The 20,879-nt window shown below is 40.3% G+C and overlaps 1 protein-coding gene across 2 annotated transcripts; it reads right to left on the bottom strand.

Annotated features, from left to right (window-relative positions):
- Positions 1–7,740: 7,740 nt before the first annotated feature.
- Positions 7,741–20,679, bottom strand: LOC142657159 (dimethylaniline monooxygenase [N-oxide-forming] 2-like). 2 transcript variants are annotated; one of them, XM_075832210.1, is made up of 9 exons: positions 20,548–20,679; positions 18,522–18,710; positions 17,768–17,930; positions 16,814–16,956; positions 13,873–14,072; positions 11,909–12,255; positions 10,215–10,287; positions 9,192–9,515; positions 7,741–7,927 (listed from the first exon to the last, which is right to left on the bottom strand). In XM_075832210.1, the coding sequence occupies exons 1-9, from the start codon at positions 20,677–20,679 to the stop codon at positions 7,894–7,896; spliced, it is 1,605 nt and encodes a 534-aa protein (XP_075688325.1). In that variant the 3' UTR covers positions 7,741–7,893. The 2 variants fall into 2 exon arrangements, with proteins under 2 accessions (XP_075688325.1, XP_075688324.1); XM_075832209.1 differs by having other exon boundaries at positions 7,741–9,515.
- Positions 20,680–20,879: the final 200 nt, after the last annotated feature.

Genomic DNA, 20,879 nt, shown 5'->3' with positions numbered 1-20,879 from the left:
ATATATATTTACAGTTGAAACAAACAAAAACCCTGGAAAGTGACTTCTCTATTAATGAAAACACCCTTACAAATTTAGTATTTCATTAGATGTCTGCAAAAATTTCTTAAGCATATATATATTTTATATATATATATATATATATATATATATATATAAAACTAGAAAAAGAGTAAAGCAGGACAGCGACAGCAGTGGGTGCAGGCCTCCTAGGTTGAGGCTACGAACTCTTGTGTATATATAATCCCAAAAAATGAAGAGGCAGCACTCCAAGGAAATTGGTGAAAAAAATTGGTGTATTTATTCACCCCAGGCAGGCAACGTTTCGATCCGTCTCTATGGGATCTTTGTCAAGCAATGACCAACATTCTTAACAGGGTATATATAACGTGTGGTAATACAATCAGTGATTCAACCTGAGTTAACAAGTAGGGGCAGGTGATACATTAGTGGTTACAGTGGTTACTACAAAACAACCTAAGTGAGCGTGAGGCATCTGCGCATAGAGCCCTCTGTTATAACAGTGTGTATAGCGGTACAGTGTATACAGTGTTTAGTAAACATTGGTGAAGTGGCAGATTTACAATAAAACATACAGTACAGGAAAGACGATACTCACCGTTGGACGACAATCAATGAAGAGAAACTCACTTCATCAGCGTCCCCGGCTCACATATGCGCATGAGCGCTCTTTTTTTTATAAATTCTTTATTTTGAATTTTAATATAAACAACATTTTGCAGTAGACAAAAAACAACATATGACATCTACATATGACATTAACAATAAAAAGGTAGTGCGATAGGAACACTGACTTTCATAAGCCAAATTGCAAATAGGCAATTCCCGCATATCTCAAATCCTTAAGATAAAGTTCGCATAAAAGCCGTTCCCTCCTGGAACCCGTCCCGTCATAATCATATCCAGACATACATAAAGAAAATAAAATAAAATACAATACCATAACTAACAATAAAATAAAATACAATACAATACAGTCAGAACAAAAAATTGCTCATCTTCAGGTGATAACCCATATCTCCAGCTCATTAGGTCTTCTGCATATATTATAAGATCCATCTAATCTCAGAGCTTGCTTGTACCCTCATATCCCCAGGGCTGATTGTCTAGGGCTGATTGTCTCCCGGACGACACCCCAGCCAAAGTAGCAATTCTGCATGGTCAGACACCCATCTAGTTCCCAGAAGCTAGGCAAGGAGGTCAGTAGATAAAGAGGTCAGTTGACCGCACCTCCCCTCTCGTGTAGCCCTCTAAAGAGCGCTTACTCCAGATCCCTCCCCCCCCCCTTCACTCATTACGCACTGCATACGCTCCTCCTCCCCTATCCCCCTCACCCCCCTGTTCCATCTTTCTTATGATAGTCCCTCCATGGCTTCCATACCTTCAAAAACAGAGCCCTAGAGAAAGAATGCCAGCCCACAATCTCTTCCATCGAATGTAGTTGATGAACTTTGAACCACCACATTTCTATTGATGGGGGGTCCTCACTTCTCCATTTCTGCGGTATCAGCAGTTTAGCAGCTGAGACCATTAGAGTAGCTAAGTCTCTGCGTACAGGGGTGAAGTCTCCGGATGGAAGCCATAAAAGTATCAGCGTGGGCGTCAATACCAAAGAGCCTCCCACTACATCATTAATAGCTCTCTCCACTTGAGCCCAGAAGGGTTTAATTTTGGGGCAAAACCACCATATGTGTGACAAGGACCCAGGAGATATGCCACATCTCCAGCAAACATCTGATGCAATAAGCCTAATCTGATATAGATAAGCAGGAGTTCTATACCAGCGAGTCAGCAATTTGTAGGAATTCTCCTGGTGCCTCACACAACACGAGAACCCATGGGATCTAGTCAGGATATGGGATACTTCCCTTTGTGTAAGAATAATATCTAATTCCTTCTCCCACGCCAATAAGAAACAGGGTTTGGTTGGGACGGAGTCTAACAAAAGGTTGGTGTAAATTTTAGACAAAGCCCTGGTCGGAGACTGAGGCATAAGAGTGTAGTTCTCCATCCAGGTAGGATCTGGATATGGGGCAGGGGCCCCACTCAAGAACCTGCAGCACGCCAATTCAAAGCCCCCCTGATGAAGGAATGTCACGGGCGAAGCACATGGAGCCCATCCAAAGTCCTTTAACCTACCTATTAGCACTTGTAAATCCGGAGCGACCCTCCCAGCAGTGACCTCCCGGACCCGGAGTGAGCCCAATAAAGGCCGTAGTATCAACCCTAAGGATGTATCCTTTTCCTTGTAATAAGGTAAAGTCCCTAATGGAGCTATTGGAGAGAGGTACCCCTTAGCCATATACAATACCGTAGACCTTTGACAAACTTTGAGCATACCCCTCGTCATGTCACTGACTAAAATAGTTTTTGGAGGTAACGGTGCTTTAATCCAGAGTAAATGCAAGTACTCATCCGAGAGGACCCTTCTTTCCAGATCCAGATAACCATGGGTGAGAGAGTCATTAGCCAGTTGTGACCAGCGGAGTAGTTGAATCGCTGTATAATACAACCCTATGTCCGGTACTGATAATCCCCCCTGTCTCTTTTTTAGGATAAGTAACCTATGAGCCAATCTAGGACGTTTGCCTCTCCAGAGAAAATTAGTAAATAGTCTCTTGAATCTATTAAAATAGCTAGCCGGAAGGTCTATGGGAATATTCTGCAATGGATACAGGATCTGTGGGAGCACATAAGTGGCCAATAAATTTTTCCTTCCCATCCAAGAGAGGAAGGGAATATCGATTTTAGATAAAAAATTTTGAATTTTCGGGACAAGAGGCGCAAAATTCATGGAAAAGATATGTTTGGGATCCGCCGGAATTTTAATGCCTAAATATTGGATGGCCAAGTCTTGCCATTTAAACGTGGAAATGGATTTTAAGTGTTCTAACTGGTTATGTGGCATTGATATACCCATGGCCTCAGATTTCCCATAATTGATTTTAAAATTTGATATTTTTCCAAAGTGAGTGAAAACATCTAAAACCCGCGGGAGTGCCGTAAGTGGGTTCGTAACCAAGAGCAACAGGTCATCTGCAAAGGCCGCTGTCTTATGTACGCGTCCCCCGAGCTTAAGACCCTGGATTCCTTCATTCTGGCGAAATTTTAATAGCAAGGGCTCCATCATTATAACAAACAGGGATGGAGACAAGGGACATCCCTGCCTAGTTCCATTCGAGATAGAAAAGGGGGTGGACAGAGATCCATTAACCTGGATTCTAGCAGAAGGCCCTTTATATAATGAGAATATAGCATCTATAAATGTGATCGGGAAATTAAATTTCAATAGCGCCCTCCTCATGTACTCCCAGCAGACCCTGTCAAAAGCCTTTTCGGCGTCAGTGCCTAGCAAGACCATAGAGCCCCCGGATTTACGTACCTGTAGAATAGCATGCAAAACTCTGCTCACATTATGTTTGCCCTCTCTCCCCTTCACAAACCCCACCTGCTCTTCTCCTATAATTAAGGGTAAAAGCGGTTGCATGCGTGTCGCTAAAATTTTTGCCCACCATTTAACGTCACAATTTAATAACGAGATGGGTCTATAACTTCTGCACTGCTCAGGATCCTTCCCCTCCTTGGGGAGAATAGTGACAAAAGCTTCCAAAGATTGTGTAGCGAGAGAGGATCCACACAACAAGGAGTTACAGACTTCCGTAAATTTTGGTATTAATTGACTTCGAAATTTTTTATAAAAGGAGATAGGCAACCCATCCGGGCCCGGACTCTTCCCCGAAGGGATGGAATCTAAAGTCTTCCCCACCTCCTCCTCCGTAACAGGTGCCAACAACGTCTCACACTGAATTTGAGTGAGATGAGGAGCCACAATGTCCGACAAAAAGGCGGTAATGCGTTCCTGTTTATCTAAGGTAGGATGAAGGGCCCCCTCGGCGGAAGCAGATAAATTATATAATTCGGAATAAAATGTCTGAAAGGCCTTAGCAATATGCGGTGTTGAGGTTACTCTGTCTCCTCGCTCATTTTTAACAGCTTCTATAAACACTTTGGCTTGCCTTTGTTTGATTAGCCTAGTCATCAACTTAGATCCCCTATCCCCATGCATATATGTCTGGCCACAGGCCATTCTATATGCCTTAGCGGCATTATAATTTAGTAGGTCTCTAAGTTCCTGGCGTAATGAACACAACCCTTTATAATCTACAAGGAGACCTCCCTGTTTATGCAATCTCTCAGTTTCAGATATCCGTGACACTAAGAGAAGAATATTCTTCGACCGTTGTTTCTTAAGGTAAGAGGCCAACGCAATAAACTCCCCCCTCATATATGCGTTATGTGTTTCCCATAAAATGGGTCTGGAGACCAGTGGAGAGTCATTAAATTAGAAAAATTCCTCCAACTTAAAGGCCAAAGACGCACTATTATCATCCTGTGCTATGATCTTGTCATTGAGTCTCCAGAGCCATTCCCTTTGAGGGACACATCCCAACTCCAGACTAATACTCACCGGCGCGTGATCCGAGACTGTGAGACTCCCAATCTCGGCGTGCTGCAGGTTCGGTAACAGAGATAAGGGAAGGAAAAAATAGTCTATTCTATGATATGTACCATGGGCAGCAGAATAGAATGTAAAATCCTTGACCGAGGGATTCCCCACCCGCCAAGCATCAACCATGCCTAATCTAGACATGAGCAGTTTAAGTTTGCGGAGCATCAGAGGTGTCACCACCTGCACTAATGAGGTAGAATCCATCGGCAAATCAAGGGATACATTGAAGTCTCCACCCAAAATAAGCTGACCCTCTGTAAAGGACTTAAGGGACAATAAAGTAGATCGCAACCATCTATATTGACTTACATTGGGAGCATACAGATTAGAGAACGTAAACTTCATTCCAGAAATCTGGCCCTTTAAGAAAAGATATCTCCCTCCCTCGTCCATTTTAGATGTCTCCACCTGAAAAGGGACATTCTTATGAATAGCAATAGATACTCCCCGTGACTTAGAGAAATATGTACTGTGAAACCATTGTGAATATGTATGTACAGGTAGCGTAGGAATATGTGCCGGTCTGAAGTGTGTCTCTTGTAGGAATAAGATTTCAGGGGCCTGTATTCGTAACGAGCCAAAGACCCTAGATCTCTTCTGAGGGGATCCCAGCCCCTTCACATTAAAGGAGCAAAATTTCAACCTACCCATTTATATGTTCGACCAGATACCAGCGCAATAGACACTAAGCAGTAGACCATCATCCGGGAGACACCCAGCCCCAGCCGCCAAATAAGGAAAAAGGAGATACTTTCCAAATATGAACACATACAAAAACAAGAAAATAAAAAGACAAAAGAAAACACATAACACCATAAGAAATTACATACAATCCTCCCTATTATCCCGGAATAAGGAGAAATAAAGACCCTAGACAAAGGCCCCAAAACTGACCCCTGCCCACTGGGGGGGTGAACAAAGCCCACCATGAGACAATAAACACTTCATCGAAACTAAGGTGCTGAAGAATAGTTAGTACAATTAAACACCACTTTGAAAATAGGACTATCAGGTCGTGCAGGATATACAAGGCATTAGTGTAGTGAGGACAACACCCACCTGGAACGTAAAAAATTATATCCAAAAGGGGGAGAGATAGAGAAGAACGGAAAAAGGAGGGTGGAAGGGGAAAGAGGGAGGGGGGGGAGAGAGGAGGGGGGGAGAGGGAGGAGGAGGGGAAAGGGGGGGGATAGAAGGGGGGGGGGAATAAGAGGACAAAGAGAATGAGAAAAGGACAAAGCAAGGATGGGAATAGAAAGAAGAAAGAGAGGAAAATAAAAGAAGGAGAAAGCAAAAAGAGAAACTAGGCATTTTCCGTGTGGCAACCTCACATACAAACATGCATGACCTTCTGATCCAGCAGACAGTCCTTCGTGTGACAGCAGTCCAAATCAAAAGATAAAACTATATACCGACTTCCACTCCAGACTTGCTCTGGACATTAGCCATCATACAGGTCCATCGAACCTCAGGGATTGTCCACAGCAGGCAGACGGGTCTTCTTCTGAGGCGTCTTGGAATACCCCACCGGTTGCCATGGGCGGCGCATTCGGGGCCTTGATAGATCCATTGCCACAGGCATCCAAGAGGGGACAGCAATCGGTTCCAATTCCAGCGGCTTCCATGCCCGCTCCAGATCTTCAGGCGTACGGATAGTTATCTGTCTCCCCGCTCTCATTGTCGCCAGGCCAAACGGAAAAAGCCATCTAATTGGTAGCTTATTAGCCCTCAGAGCATCTGTAACAGGCCTCAAGATGCGACGCTTTGCCAGCGTGCTAGCTGCAAGATCCTGGTACACCGCAAGTTTAGTTCCTTCAAAATTTATCTCCGGAGTGTCCCTCGCGGCCTTTAAAATGGCTGCCGTATGTACATAACTGAGAATACCGCAAATTACATCTCTAGGAGGCTCCGTGGCTGCGGGTTTAGGCCTCAGCGCCCTGTGAACTCTCTCTATCACCAATGAAGCCATCTGGTCAGCCCCTATCAAAGAGGAGAAAATCTGCATCACAGTACCTGCCAAGGAATCAAAAGCAACAGATTCCGGGAGACCCCTTTGCCTTATATTCTTCCTCCTACTACGATTTTCCTGGTCCTCCAAGTGTAAGTACAAGGCATTTAGATGACTAGTATGTTCTTTTGCGGTCGTATGCAGGGTCACCTGTTGATCCATAACTGCTGCCTGTGTCTCCTCCAACGCCAGGACCCTGTGACCTATGTGGTGCAAATCCGTTTTTATTTCTTTGAGTTCACTCACCACTGGTGTGAGAGCCTGTATCAGGGTCTCCCTCAGGTAAGCCTTCGAGATAGGGTCGGCATCCGCCTCTCCTGCACACTCCGACGGAGCATACGAGCTGTCTGAGTCCTCTGCTCTTTGATCCTCGTGTGCCATGTCCGGCGCCATCTTGGATCTCCTCGCCGGAGAAGCCCCTCTTCTCTTGAAGAATTTCTCCATCTCTGGCAGGGATTTAGGAGGTCTCGGGGTCCCCAAAGTATCCTTGGTCTTATCCTTCCCTGTTTTCCCCATGTTTGAAGGCAAGTTGTCGGTGTTATCTGCTAGTTTCGACGAGTGTGAGGTAGAGCTCCGGGATCACACTACCATCACTAAGCGCAGCAAGCTCCGCCCCCCGCATGAGCGCTCTTGATGCATAAGGAGGAGACGGGCGATGACAGTACGAGTGTACTGCGCATGCACACCGCTAATATGATGTATTCAGTGCGGCAGCGTAAAAGATGAAAGAAAAGAAGAAAAGAAAGTACCAAGAACGGCAGATAACAGGACCAGATAAGCAATTAGGACTTATTGGACTTAGAAAGGAATGGAAAGTTAATTAAATAGTACGTATGTTTAAAGGAAGGGATGATGGCGACATTTCTAGTGAAATGATGCAAGTAAATGCTAATATCAACTCAATAAAAACTCTATCACTTATGTCCTATGAAAATAGCAAAAAGGGGGACACCCTAGGAAGGCCTATTACTTGTTAGAAACTAAGACCCAAATGCACAGAACACAACTCGCCGCAGGGTCCCCACATGATGGGGTCCACTCCTTGGGGTATAAAGGAAAAAGTGGTAACTCCTCCGTGTGCATACAAGGGAATATCCCAACATCCAGTGTCTGTATAGGATGGTAGCGTAGATATTGTAGAGGCACTTCCAATTCGAGAATGCAAAAACACAGAGACATCAAGTGTAATAAGTATGCTTTAATTGTTGAGTTATCACAAACAGAATAATAATGATTATAGTACGAACTATTTGGTCCTGGTACAGCATATCTGGTAACAAAAAAATGAATACAGTTGCCATACTGAAAAAGAGGGGAGAACATATGTTGTATATGTGTCCAATGGGGGTGAGGGTCAAACTCCCAAAGCAAGCAGGGAAAACGAATCCCTAAAAAAAATATAATAGAAAAATATTATTGAATAACAAAGTACAATATAATAAAAGCAATGTAAAGAATGTCAGTACATGTCTAAACCATTAGAGAGCGAAGGTAAGAGAGCTCACCAGTGGGGTCCAAAGGAGTCCTCAACCTAAACCAGCAGCACCCACCTTGAAATCAACATTAAGGCCATAGGGTCTAAAGGTATTCAGGCTGAATATCCAATAGAATTCCCTTATTTAAAAAAAATAAAAAAAGCCACTCTGTCCCCACCTCGACGTAGTGGTGGGATGTCATCGATTATCTTGAATTTTAACTGTTTCTCTATATGGTTAATTTCAGCGAAGTGCTTGGAAACAGGCAAGTCTAACCTTTTATTTCTAATGGTTGAGTCGTACCTTTAGTTCTAGGGTGGTCTCCCCAATGTACCACAGTCCACAAGGACATTCTAGTAGGTAAATCACAAATGAGGAGTTACAAGTCAGATAATGTTTGATGTGGGTCGTCTTGTCCGTAATGGGATGTGTAAAGGAGCGTCCTTTAATCATATAATGGCAATTCACACATAAACAGGGATAGCACCCTGTGTTGCTTGCTGTCAAGAAACGTTGTCCTGTTTTTTTGACCTTGGGCTCAAAAGATGCCCTTACCAGTCTGTCTTTGAAGTTATTTGCACGTCTATAAGAGAATAGTGGTGGGATCTCAAATTCGGGTACATGTCTAAGGCTGCTGTGAAGAATAGGCCAATGTCTCCTTATAATGTTAGCAATCTTGTTGCTTTGTTCAGTGTAAGTGGATATAAACGGTACTCTAGTTAATCGATTAGTCGCTGCAATAGTTGTGTTGTCAGGGAGGAGTGCGTCTCTAGGGATGATAGTGGTTCTATCCATGTTGGTTTCTACAATGGATTTCGGGTAACCCCTCTGCCTAAACTTATTGCCCATTTCTCTGAGTCTGAGAGCAGCAGTTGAATCATCAGTGACTATCCTTTTTACTCTAAGTAATTGGCTATAGAGGAGTATATATAAAATATACGTTAAAAAGCAAGTTAAAAATATTAAACAAGAATTCTTTAAGTTGTGTGGACCATTCGTTAATAAAATGCTTGGCTCCCAAATTGTTCTTTTAATATCATAAATTTTTTTGTGTTACTCATACCCTTACATAGGATTTATTCCAACCATTGAAAATATCCTGCTCCAGAAGGCCACACTTGCAGGCCATGCTAAATACCCACTCTGTAGAGCATTTAAACTTGCTCTTGAAACCCACATTGCTGTTAACAGGGAACCAATGACCAAAACTCTCTTAAAGTTTAACCAGGATTCGGGATGTTCATGTAAAACCCGTGTCCTAGTTGGCTTTATTGTCCTGTCCCACTGTGTAAGAATAGCATTCCTGGCTCCAGACCATTTCCCAGGTCCTGCAAGTCGAAGCTGGTAAGGTGTGCATGGTCCGAAGAACACCTGCCAAGCCAATCTTGGGTCAGTGAGGAAGAGATATATCATATTTGGGTGGATTCCAATCTCTCTTGAAATATTATTTATGTAATCGATGTAATGTGTTTGCAGAACTTGAGCTCTCCCCACACCAAACCTAAATAAACAAAAACATGCATTAACGTTAAATCCATGATAATAAAAATGTACTGCAGTTGTGAGTTTAAGGAGAAATGAGGAATCAGAAACCCTATTCTAGTGATCAGTGGTGGTCCCAGCATTCAAACATCTGTTAAGCTGAAGACTTCAGATATATTCACAACTGTTATACTCAAAATTGCATATTTTTGATTGTAAGGGTATGTTCACACGCACTGTTTGCAGACGTAATTCGGGCGTTTTATGCCTCGACTTACGCCTGAAAAAACGGCTCCATTACGCCTACAAACATCTGCCCATTGAAATGGGTTTTACGGTGTTCTGTTCCCACGAGGTGTTATTTTACGTGTCGCTGTCAAAATACGGCATGTAAAAAGACACCCGCGAAAAAGAAGTGCATGTCACTTCTTGGGACGTTTTTGGAGCCGTTTTTCATTGACTCCATTGAAAAACAGCTCCAATAACGTCCGTAAAATGCGAAAAACGCGAGTTGCTACAAAAACGTCTGAAAATGAGGAGCTGTTTTCGCCGTGTGAACATACCCTAACTGATGACATGTGAATGATTTTATTATATTCAATGTATATGGTTCATAAAATATGATTAATATAAGATACATACTGTATATATTCAATTCCATCAATACATATTATAGGCATGAACAGTGAAATGTTTGTTGTATAAATGGGCCTCCTACCATTTGTTATTGCTCTCCTTGCTTTTTGTGCAATAGTTTTCCATGTCTTTGACTGATGGTAGTTGAGAAGCACCTAGTGTAGAAATATAGTTATCATAACAAAAGAAAGCTCCTCCATGACTGATAAGTGGAGAAAACTACCGATTTTTTTCACTCACCGCTGTATATTTTACCTTGTAACTACATGCATTAAAGCGTACCTAAACGTTTGACAAACTTCTGACATCTCATAGTGACATGTCAGAAGTTTTGATTGGTTGGGGTCCGAGCACTGAGACCCCCACCAATCACTAGAACTAAGCAGCAGAATCACTCGTGTGAGCGATGAGCCGCTTCGTGTCTGTTCGGCTTATTCTGGAAAGCCGATGTATCGATGTATCGAGTCCATACACCGATACATTTATTTCCAGAAAAAGCCAAACAGACACGAAGCGGCTGAGCGCTCGCACGAACGCTTCAGCTGCTTCGTTCTAGCGATTGGTGGGGGTCTCAGTGCTCGGACCCCCACCAATCCAAACTTTTGACATGTCACTATGACATGTCAGAAGTTTGTCAAACGTTTAGCTACACTTTAAACAAACATTTTGTTAGTGCTCTGTTCATATAATAGAACACTCGGACATTAAATCAATAATGAGTAGATACAAAAACTATGGTAAGAGATGTTTAACCCCATGGCAACATCCACCATAGATGTAAATAGCAGCCAGCACCATACATTAACATCGATGTGATCTCGGGACACAGTAATCATAACAATCACCCGTTCAAGGGTGGCTGCGGATGACTACTGCCACACCGTGGCAGCGGATGAGATTAGATTAGTCTCTGATCCCACCTATTTAACACTTGAAATGCTGTGTTCAATAGCAATTACAGCATTACAGGGTAGCAGGGTTCTTTTCTGAACCAGATTGTGTTAAAGGTACAGCCCTGGGACTATTAAAGGCCCCCAGCACTGTCCTATGTAATTCCTTCTTAGGGTGTACATGAGGTATTCTACTGCATTACAATAATAAAATAATTTCAAAAATAAAAATCCCCTAGTGGGACAGAAAAAAGTAAAAAAAGAATAAACACGATTATTTTAAAATACAAACAGTTATTAAATAAAAGTTATAAAACATAAAACATATGTATGTTATATATTCCTGTAATCATTACAATACATTTAAAACATAACTTAGGTGTTCGGAGACTCTCGGAAAAAAAAGTTAATATAAATTCAACACTAAATGTTAAAAATAATAATAATTTATAAGTGAACTCCCAGACATGCAAAAATCAAAACCTCACACAGCAACGTCAGAGAAAAAAATAAAAAGCGTAAGCACTGTATGTTACTTATGTCAAATAGCCAAAGGTGTAATATCAACTGTACTAGACACTTCTTTGATGATCTTTTCTTATACAGTACTTCAAGATGACCCAACTGTACGACTGTGTCCACCGTCACCTACCCACCGGGTAATATTACCAAATAAAACAGGCATGGACTTGTGGAAATGTAGGTGTGTTAGGTCAGGCTTCAACAATTTTTATTTCGACCTACCAATAGGTGCTCTAAAATGGTAAACAGTGGTTTTCTGTGAATAGTTATAATATTTGCACTAAAAATAAAAATCTAGTTGATGACCAAGTATCGGAAACATGGCTTACAAAAAGCTACAGCATTAACTACTGGAAGTACTTACCCTTAAAAACTCTGGTTGCCCAACGAGCTTGTATTTCAACGGTTGGCATTATAGGTCCAAGGGGTTGAACTAGTCCTAGCAAAGCCAGTGTCGGCTTCTCCAAATTAATTGGAAACACATACTTATATAGGGATACATCATTGTTATTAAGCTTAATTATATCATCATCAAGAAAAGGAAATGTTGAACTGTATCCTGTAGCGAAAATGACTTCATCCACATCTGTCACAGTTCCATCTTCAAAGGTGACAGATGTTTCAGAGAAGGATTTAATACTGGGCTTCACCTTGATTGATCCCTGTAATATTTGGCTTGGAAGGTAATCATTTACAATTGGATGTTTTAGCCTGTTAAAAAAAAGCACAATATGGTTAAAAGCTCGAAAAAATGTTGGGGACTGTAGTACGTATAAAAGTAATCTATACTATAAACTATTAGGGTCAGTTCACAAGTTGCGTAAATACTGCATTTTTTCCACAACAGCATTTGTTGCGGAAAATCCCCAGCAAATACAGTAGCAGCAGAGTGGATGAGATAGAACAACTCTCATCCACACGCTGCGTAAATACTAAGTGGAAAAAGCACTCAGAAATTGACCTGCAGTGCAGAGTTTTAACCAGCAGCATGACAATTGTATTTGCGTAAACGTTGCTTATTTGTTGCAGGTTTTCCCCATAGAACTCAATGGGGAGGTAAAGCCCGCAACAAATAGCAGATGTTGCGTTTATTGCTGCGGGTTCGCAGCAGTTCCGCTGCAAAAAAAATGCAACTCAGGAAAGTAAAAAAATCTTATACTTACCCAGAAGTCTGTGTTCCTCCCTCCAGTGTGGCCTCCTAGGATAACGTTTCATCCCACATGACCGCTGCAGCCAATCACAGGCTGTAGGGCGGTTACATGGGATGAAATATCCCAAGAGGCTGGGCTGCAGGACGTCTGAGGGCCGGCCTCCTGGGATGACGCTTCATCCCATGTGACCGCCGCTGCAGCCAATCACAGGCTGCAGCAGTCTCCTGGGATGAAACGTCATCCCAGGAGGCCGGCCTGCTAAAGTGCTGCAGTTTTTCACAGCGGTCATTCCGGGCGAAAACTGCACCATAGTTTGGTGCGGTTTTTCACCCGAAATTTCCTGCGGCACACAGGTCGGATACCCTGTGTGCTATTACGCAGCGTATCTGCCCTGTGTGAACTCAGCCTTAACGTTTAGGAACTAGAGTTATCAAATTATGTGCATTTCAATTCCAGCTGCACCAGACAGGTTCCTGTGAGATTGAACGGATGATGTTTTATCATTGGGAAAATATATCAAGTTTCAAAACTGATGAAAGGTGTCAGATAACTCTAATTCTATATGGCCTATCCTTCCTCTTTTACCTTATATTTACCCCAAACCCTCCCTAATAACATTTATTTGTACCATTTTTACTTCTCCAGTTCTAACATGGCATATGTTTCTTGCACTGGATTAACATATATATCTAGGTGTTTTATTAAATCCAAATAAAATGTGCTTAGAAAAACTAAAGAATGATATGTGTATAACATGTAGATCGACTGTATGCTGCATATCTGGAAAGTAATGGACAACTTATATTTTAAACGATTTTGTGTGGCAGAATGTGTATCCTGCCATCATTACCATTTGGTATGCATTTAGGAATTGATTATGGTATCTGCCTTTAAATCATTAAAATCTTACATGATTGGACAGTTTTAGATCTTATTCAGGGAGTTAATTATACTGTTTAACTATTGTCTTTTGAAATGAATGAATAAATATAGTCTTAAAAAGAATTTCCACCCAAAATGTAAACATTACATATACTGGCAAATCAAAAATTAAAGCAGGGGCTTAAATTTGGCTATTATGTTTGTTTTACTTACAGAGATATTGTCATATTTCTGTTTTGTTGTGGCAGCCAATTTTGAAAATGTGATAACAGGAAATCCTTTGTTATGCAGTTACCTGAATTTAGGTTCCAAGCCTAAATTTGAGTGGTGAAACCAGCTGCTCATAAATTTTTCACTAATTTTCGCAGCGAGAATTCTTGGCAGGAAATTCTTGATCCACATAGTATAGCGTCTTGACATTATCATATCTATAGGAAATCCACCACGGGAAATTCTGCTAACCACCCATGATCCATGTCTGGTGCTTAGGTAGACCTAGTGCCATATAAATGTAAGTATAGAAAATGTTTTAAAATAAAAAAATTGTGCAGTCCTAGATACAACTAAACATGTGCTAATGGTTAGTAAAAGAGACTTCATAAATATAATAATGATCAAGTTGGTGTACATTGTGATTATCCAGGTAATGTTCAACTATACTTGACAACTACCAGGAAGGCATTTTTTTGTGCAGTTGTTGGTAAATTTTATCATTATTCAAAACTAGGAGTGGATCCTAGAAAGAAAAGAAGAAGAAGAAGAAGAAGAAGAAGAAGAAGAAGAAGAAGAAATAAACAACTCAAACTTTTTTTTTTAGAGCCACTCCTTGTTTGGGCCTCCGACACGGCTTAGCAGAAGCCTGTAAAAATGACAATACACTGCAATACATGTGTATGTCAGTGTATTGTACCAGCGATCTAATGATCGCTGGTTCAAGTCCCCTAGGGGGAATAATAAAATGTGTAAAAAAGTTAAATATATTTTTCATAAGTGTTAACAAAATACAAAAAAAAATAAAAGTTAAAAAAAAAACCTTTTCCCATTTTCCCCAAGCACAATGTAAAAAATAAAAACAAAAAACAAAATTGGTAAAATCCGAACTATTACAATATACCATTATTTAACTCGCACAGTGAACGGCGTGAAAAAAAAAAAATAAAACTCCCGAGTCGTTGTTTTTTGGTCACCTTAGCGGTAAAAAAATGTAAAAGAAAATTATGAAAAAAAATGTTTGTACCAAAAAATGGTGCCAATAAAACCTACAGCTCGCCCTGCAAAAAGTAAGCCCTCACACCGCTCAATCGATGGAAAAATAAAAAAGTCATGGCTCCCAGAATTTGGTGAAACAGAACAATTTGTTCTTTAACAAATAGTTTTTTCTTTCTAATAAATTTGGTATCACCGTAATCATATTGAGACACAGAATAAAGTTAAGTTGTTTTTTTTTACTACACAGTGAAAGCCATAAAAACAAAACCTAAAAAACTATGAAGGAATTTTGTTTTTTTCCAATTCCACCCCACAAATAATTTTTTCCCCGCTTCCCAGGACATTATATGGTACTTTAAACGGTTCCAGTATAAACTACAGCTCCTCCCACAAAAAATAAGCCCTAACACCACTTTATAGATAAAAAAAATAAAACCTTTATGGCTCTTGGAAGGCGGGGAGTGAAAAACTAAAACGTAAAAATGAAAAATAGCTGGGTCGTTAAGGGGTTAAAGGGACGTACTAGCCAGAATGTGGTGATGTCTGGGCTTCACCATTGGTCATAGTCCATACCAAAATATTTAAAAAGTATCTTATTTTATCATAAAATGTGTCTGCTGAACCCAGTAAAACATTAAAATGCGAATAGAAATCATAGTGCAATCATAAAAAAAGGGCAAAGTGCAAACCTAAAAAAATTGGTGCAGCATATATTCACTTCTGTCAAAACTGCTTCGCCATGAGCGCCTCATCAGCAACTGGGCAAGGCCTCACCAGTATAGACCAACATATCTCTTGGCTTAGAAAACTCCTTTTCAAATATCTAAGTAGGAAACTTTGAATAGAGAGAAGTCCCACGTTCAGGAACCTCATCTATTAGCATAAGTGGAGAGTAGTTACAAAGATTATCTCTTCCCCGTCAAAACCTGGCACATCCACACATTACATGGTCAGCCCATTGTATTTAAATATGAACTGTGCAATGCTATTTTTCCCCTGTGGTGGCGCTGCAGAGAAATTTGCTGCCAGGTTCCCTCACAGATTACAGCTGGCTGTCGAGGTTCCAAGCATTAGGACTATGTTCAGCTTATCACTGGTGGAATTCTAACAAAAAGGGAATGTCCACAGCATGCTACCCCTTTTAACTGGTGGCCGACACAGGACAAGAATACTCGTCCTGAGCACTGGGTACTTGGCGCATTAGAACGAGTATTCTCGTCCAGTGTGACAGCCAGTGTCCGTGCGCCACGATGAGTTAATTGAAGGACCCCAGGGCTGTATTACCATATTTCTTGTTCTTAGGGCATACTTAGGTATGCCCTAACAACTGCCTGTGTACTATCAGTACACAGGCTAATGTACTGGCATATAGATATATGCCAGTACATTAAAGTTCAAAAATCAAATTCAAAATGAAAAATCCCTCTATGGGATTAAAAAAAAAATTAAGTTAATAAAAAAAAAAAGTTTTGTTAAATTAAAAAAAAATAGTAAATCAAAATACACAGAAATACTATTTTTTTTACAATAAATAAACAATTCAAAATATAAGTCCCAAAACATGAAATAATATACGCAAATTTGGTATCGCCACGTCCGTAACAACCTGTACAGTAAATGTATAAAGTTATTTGTGATGATCGGTGTATGGTGTAAAAAAATAAAATAAAGAAAACTGCAGCAGAAGTGCTTTTTTTTCTACATTTTTGTTAAAATAAAAATGTTGAGAAATTAAACGATAATGTATTTGTACCAAAAAATGGTGCCTACATAAAGTACAACTTGTCCCGCAAAAAAACAAAGTCTCATACAGCTACGTCGGACAAAAAAATGAAAAAGTTATGAGCGCCGGGATGCAAAGAGGAAAATAAAAAATTGTGCGGTTCTCAAGGCCAAAATTGGTCGTGCCCTTAAGGGGTTAAATAAATCGCAATCGTACCTCTTCCCAACTGTCAGACTTTGGAAATGTTCACAGAATGTCTTATGAAAGGCATTGCTGATGAATGCCTGAACTGAAATATTGGCACCTGTTTTGCAGTATGGCTGAGTTCCACAGAAATATCTCCGGCTGAATTTCCTGTTCCCACAACCACCACTGTTTTTCCTTGATACTCCTCAAATGTTTTATAGAAACGACTGTGAATGTGGCGGCCTTTAAAATGTTCTAAACCTGGGAGGAAAGATGTAAGAAAACATCTCATTTTCTCATAAGAGCGTTCACAATTACGGTATTTTTTTTTCTAGACTCTGTATTTACACTCGACATCTTTTTTAATGTGGTTATTACGTTTCCTTATGACTTGAAGATTTACTTTTTATGTCCAGTTATGTCGCTGCAGAAAAGTTCTGGTATTTAGTACCTGATTCCTATTTATTTCTATCTTACTTTTCTCCCTCATGAAGGCAATCATTCTTACTATATTATATTATGTATCACATGCGACATTTTACTTATCATGTTTATTTCAATCATTTAACTTATTTTTTATTAAGTGTTATATTATATATGGAATTGTTTTCCTAAATCAGTTTTATTTGATTATAAGCAACTTTTAAATTGATTTTCATTAAAAAAAAAATTTACTTTTTCAGATACAGCTTCTATCCTGTATACATAGAAGCTGTAGCTTGCCGTCAAAGCGGATTCCATCAGGTCAGCTGGACTGACAGCTCGGCTGAAAGTTGTTAGTGCAGATCCAGCTAATAAAGCGTATCTGCCGAGCTTTCTGCCGAGCCGTCTTTTCCAGCTGGCCAGACGAAATCGGCTTTGACGGCAAGATACAGCTTCTATGTTTACAGGATACATAGAAGCTGTATCTCAAAAAGTAAAATTTTTATATAAAAATTAATTTAAAGTTGCTTATAATCAAATAAAACATTGATTTATTAAAGAAAAAAAAATATTTGGCTTTATCATAGCCTTTAAGCTTTTTATTTTGATTCACCACAATAACTCTTTTCAAATTACCTATAGCACTCACCTGGAAAACTGTCTAATGGCAAGTATGGTTCATTGTAATGTCCATTGCAAACAAAGACAGCATCAAAAACGTCCATCTCCCGATTTCCATCCTTTTCTATTTCAATATTCCATTGTCCAGTAGTTGCAAAATCTGAATGTTGTTTTACACTGCAAACTTTAGTCTATGTAGAATAAAAAGACAGAATTGATGTATAACCTGCTTCTAGGCTTACAAAAAGTACAATGAACTGTCATAAGAATATAGAATATACAAACACACACTGAGCGGCATCAACATTGGTAGAGGCACCTGGGCCAAAAACTTGGTGGGGGCCACCTCCCCGGTGACTGCCACATAATGCATTACTGATGTAAGCTGGGCCTTATACAATCTTTTGTTGGAGATACACTTAAAAACTTTTTTCAAAAGCCTATGTTTTGCTGCTAGGAGCATCTGGAAAACACTTGAGAGAACTGGGAGGTTGAGGTCCCTAATTGGTTGAGTCACATGGGCAATAGTCGCCAAGGGGGCAGGTGGAAGTATGACTGCAGGATCAGACTGCACAGGATTTGTTTGAAGTCTGTAACCATAAATACAAATAGGTCAGCATAGGAGCTGTAGACACAAAACGGTAGAATATTTTTAATCATGACTATTTACATTTTCTTGTATATGCATTGATGAAAAAAAACAACTTTTACATTTAAACACTGATGAAACAAAATATTTAATGCGTTGTTCATAGCACTGGACGATTCCTTCTGTGATTTACCTGACACTGAATATATTTAAAGAGGTTGAAGTGTTCTGCATACAGATTAAGGTATTCTAAGATCTTGGAATGATGCAGGCACACCGGGAAGTCTTCAGGCATTGGGAAATCACTGTAGCACATCATCTCTTTGGAAGTATTTGTGAAAACTGATTTATAAATGCTGGCTTTATCTTCTTTCACAGTTTCCTATAGGAACATAAATAGACTAGTGTAAATCTGATCATCTGAGGAGGAAATTTATTATTATCAGTTATAATTTCTTATATGTGTATAGATTAAAGCGGCTATGTCATCAGACTATTCTACCCAATATAGTTTGGGGACAGGTCATATTTCCTATAAGCCCCAACAGTATTGTGATGTTTGTCTAATAGAAGCGATCAAATAATACACCGGACTCATAGTTATAAGTTTCCCTCTCCCCGTCCTTCTCAAAGTGGTTGATGGTTTGCTGTGTATGCACAGCAGCAATCGGTCAATCACCTGCAAAAATGCATCGGGTTATAACTTTGAGTGTGGTGTATTATTTGATCTCTCCTATTAGACAAACGTCACAATACATAGGGCAGCATTGTCTAATGACATATCCGCTTTAAATATGTATGATCTATTGATATCCTTTACACTCATGACTGAATGAATCAGTCTGTGTAACGCTGGCCGCTGCTGAGCGCCGCTATCCGGCTTTCCATGGCGGCCGCCAGCATCTATTACCTCCTCCTCTTCAGGGATGCTGGCATGTGCTGCTCCTGCCCGCTGCCCGCTCCTGTAGGCCTCTTAAACGGCCAGTGCGCACACCACTATAACCTTCCATAGCCTATATTTGGTCACCCTGTCCTATATAAATCCATCCTGCCCACCTTCCAGTGCCTGAGTGTTATTGTGTCTACCCATGTTCGTTTAGCAAATGGTCCCTTAGTTATATCCTGTACCCAGTGTTCCAATATCCCGTCTCCCGCATCCAGTAATTGTGATTGTTCCAGTGCGAAGTGTAGTTTCGGAGTTAAGTGTCACCTGTACGATGTTTCATCACACCAAGTGTCTGAAAATTAGGAGGTCATTTACATCATGGTAGAATAACTGTTTCAGCATATTTTATGCTAATAATTTTAATGTTTTATGTATGTGTAAAAAATGGGTACGTATGTCAGGGTGTACAATAAAACCGCTACCTTTGTTAAAATTTAAGTGACTTACCTGTTGTTTCACAGAGTTATCTCTCTCAAGCTACTGTACCAGCATTATTGATTTCTTTTGGAAACCAGTAGGAGGAGAAGCTTGTGACTTTCATCCTCACTGATGTCATCATTGTAGGGGCTATCCTGCAGACCTGTTGGCAATCATCTAGGGGTAGCTGGTCAACACCTTTTTCCTGCAATCAGGCACCATGGAGGGCCTACAATTCAGTAGTATGGAGCGACAGGAAACCCGCCTGTCTCTCTACAGACCCTGCATTTGCATTAACATGAAAAACCATGTATACAAGACTGCACCTCTTCAGTCGTATAAAAAAATATTTTTGTATCAAAACATAATGAACTGAAAAAACAGACAAATACAAATGAATGCCAAACACACTGTTCCAACGCCCGGTTGGATTAGAAAAAAATGTTTACTAACCCGACTAGTGGTTGGGATTATATGTTTGGCACACGCTTGTACTTTATTAGATTATCTGTTTTGATACAATAACGATTTTTGATACGATTGAAGAGGTGCAGTCTTGTATACAGTCTTGTATACTTTTTTTTCTTGTTATTGCAAATGTGATACCTTTTTACATTTTGACTTTCAATCTGACTCTAATATTGTTTTGGTGGTGCCTGCCTTCTTTTTCAAGCCTGTACGCAAGGCCTGCTGTGTGCATATTCAATTATTGTAGTCAGGTGTTATCTCTTCACAGGATATTACATTTTAATGGTTAACCCAAAATGCCATCTATAATAGCAAAAACTTAAACCAGAATTACAAAGTGTAACAAACTTTTCTTTATAACTAGAAATTGCAACCTAACTGTCCTTACTGTGAACTTCCAAAGTCCTCCAATTCCATCACTTTGCTCAAAACATGTGGGTTCCAGACCCTCTTCCAAGCAACATTTGATAGCTGTGAGGCCACTGCACCCTGCACCAATAATAGCCACTCTCTGTGACATAGTTACTGAAAAAAAAAAATTTGACAGTTGCATTGTAAGAACGTTATACCATACTGTGCTTTTTCACACAAGGGGAACCTGTCAGGAGAATTTAGGCCGCAACCAGCCTGTTAAATAGGATGGTATTAGATGCCCAATGATGCCCTGGTATATTCTTGTGGATGCAGCATAATGTATGATAACGGCATGCGATGTATACA

Source organism: Rhinoderma darwinii, chromosome 7 (assembly GCF_050947455.1).
Source record: "Rhinoderma darwinii isolate aRhiDar2 chromosome 7, aRhiDar2.hap1, whole genome shotgun sequence".
Lineage (NCBI taxonomy): Eukaryota > Metazoa > Chordata > Amphibia > Anura > Rhinodermatidae > Rhinoderma > Rhinoderma darwinii.
This window is presented reverse-complemented; position numbering and strand designations above follow the sequence as displayed.

What these genes read in the sequence shown, in the direction of transcription:
- LOC142657159 (XM_075832209.1), bottom strand. Translation starts at nt 20,679, where the DNA reads ATGTCACAGAGAGTGGCTATTATTGGTGCAGGGTGCAGTGGCCTCACA. An exon ending in GCCATTAGACAGTTTTCCAG is followed by an intron (nt 16,957 to 17,767) that starts GTGAGTGCTATA and finishes CTTTCCTCCCAG; the next exon opens with GTTTAGAACATTTTAAAGGC. An exon ending in TCAGCCATACTGCAAAACAG is followed by an intron (nt 14,073 to 16,813) that starts GTGCCAATATTT and finishes ATATGGCACTAG; the next exon opens with GTCTACCTAAGCACCAGACA.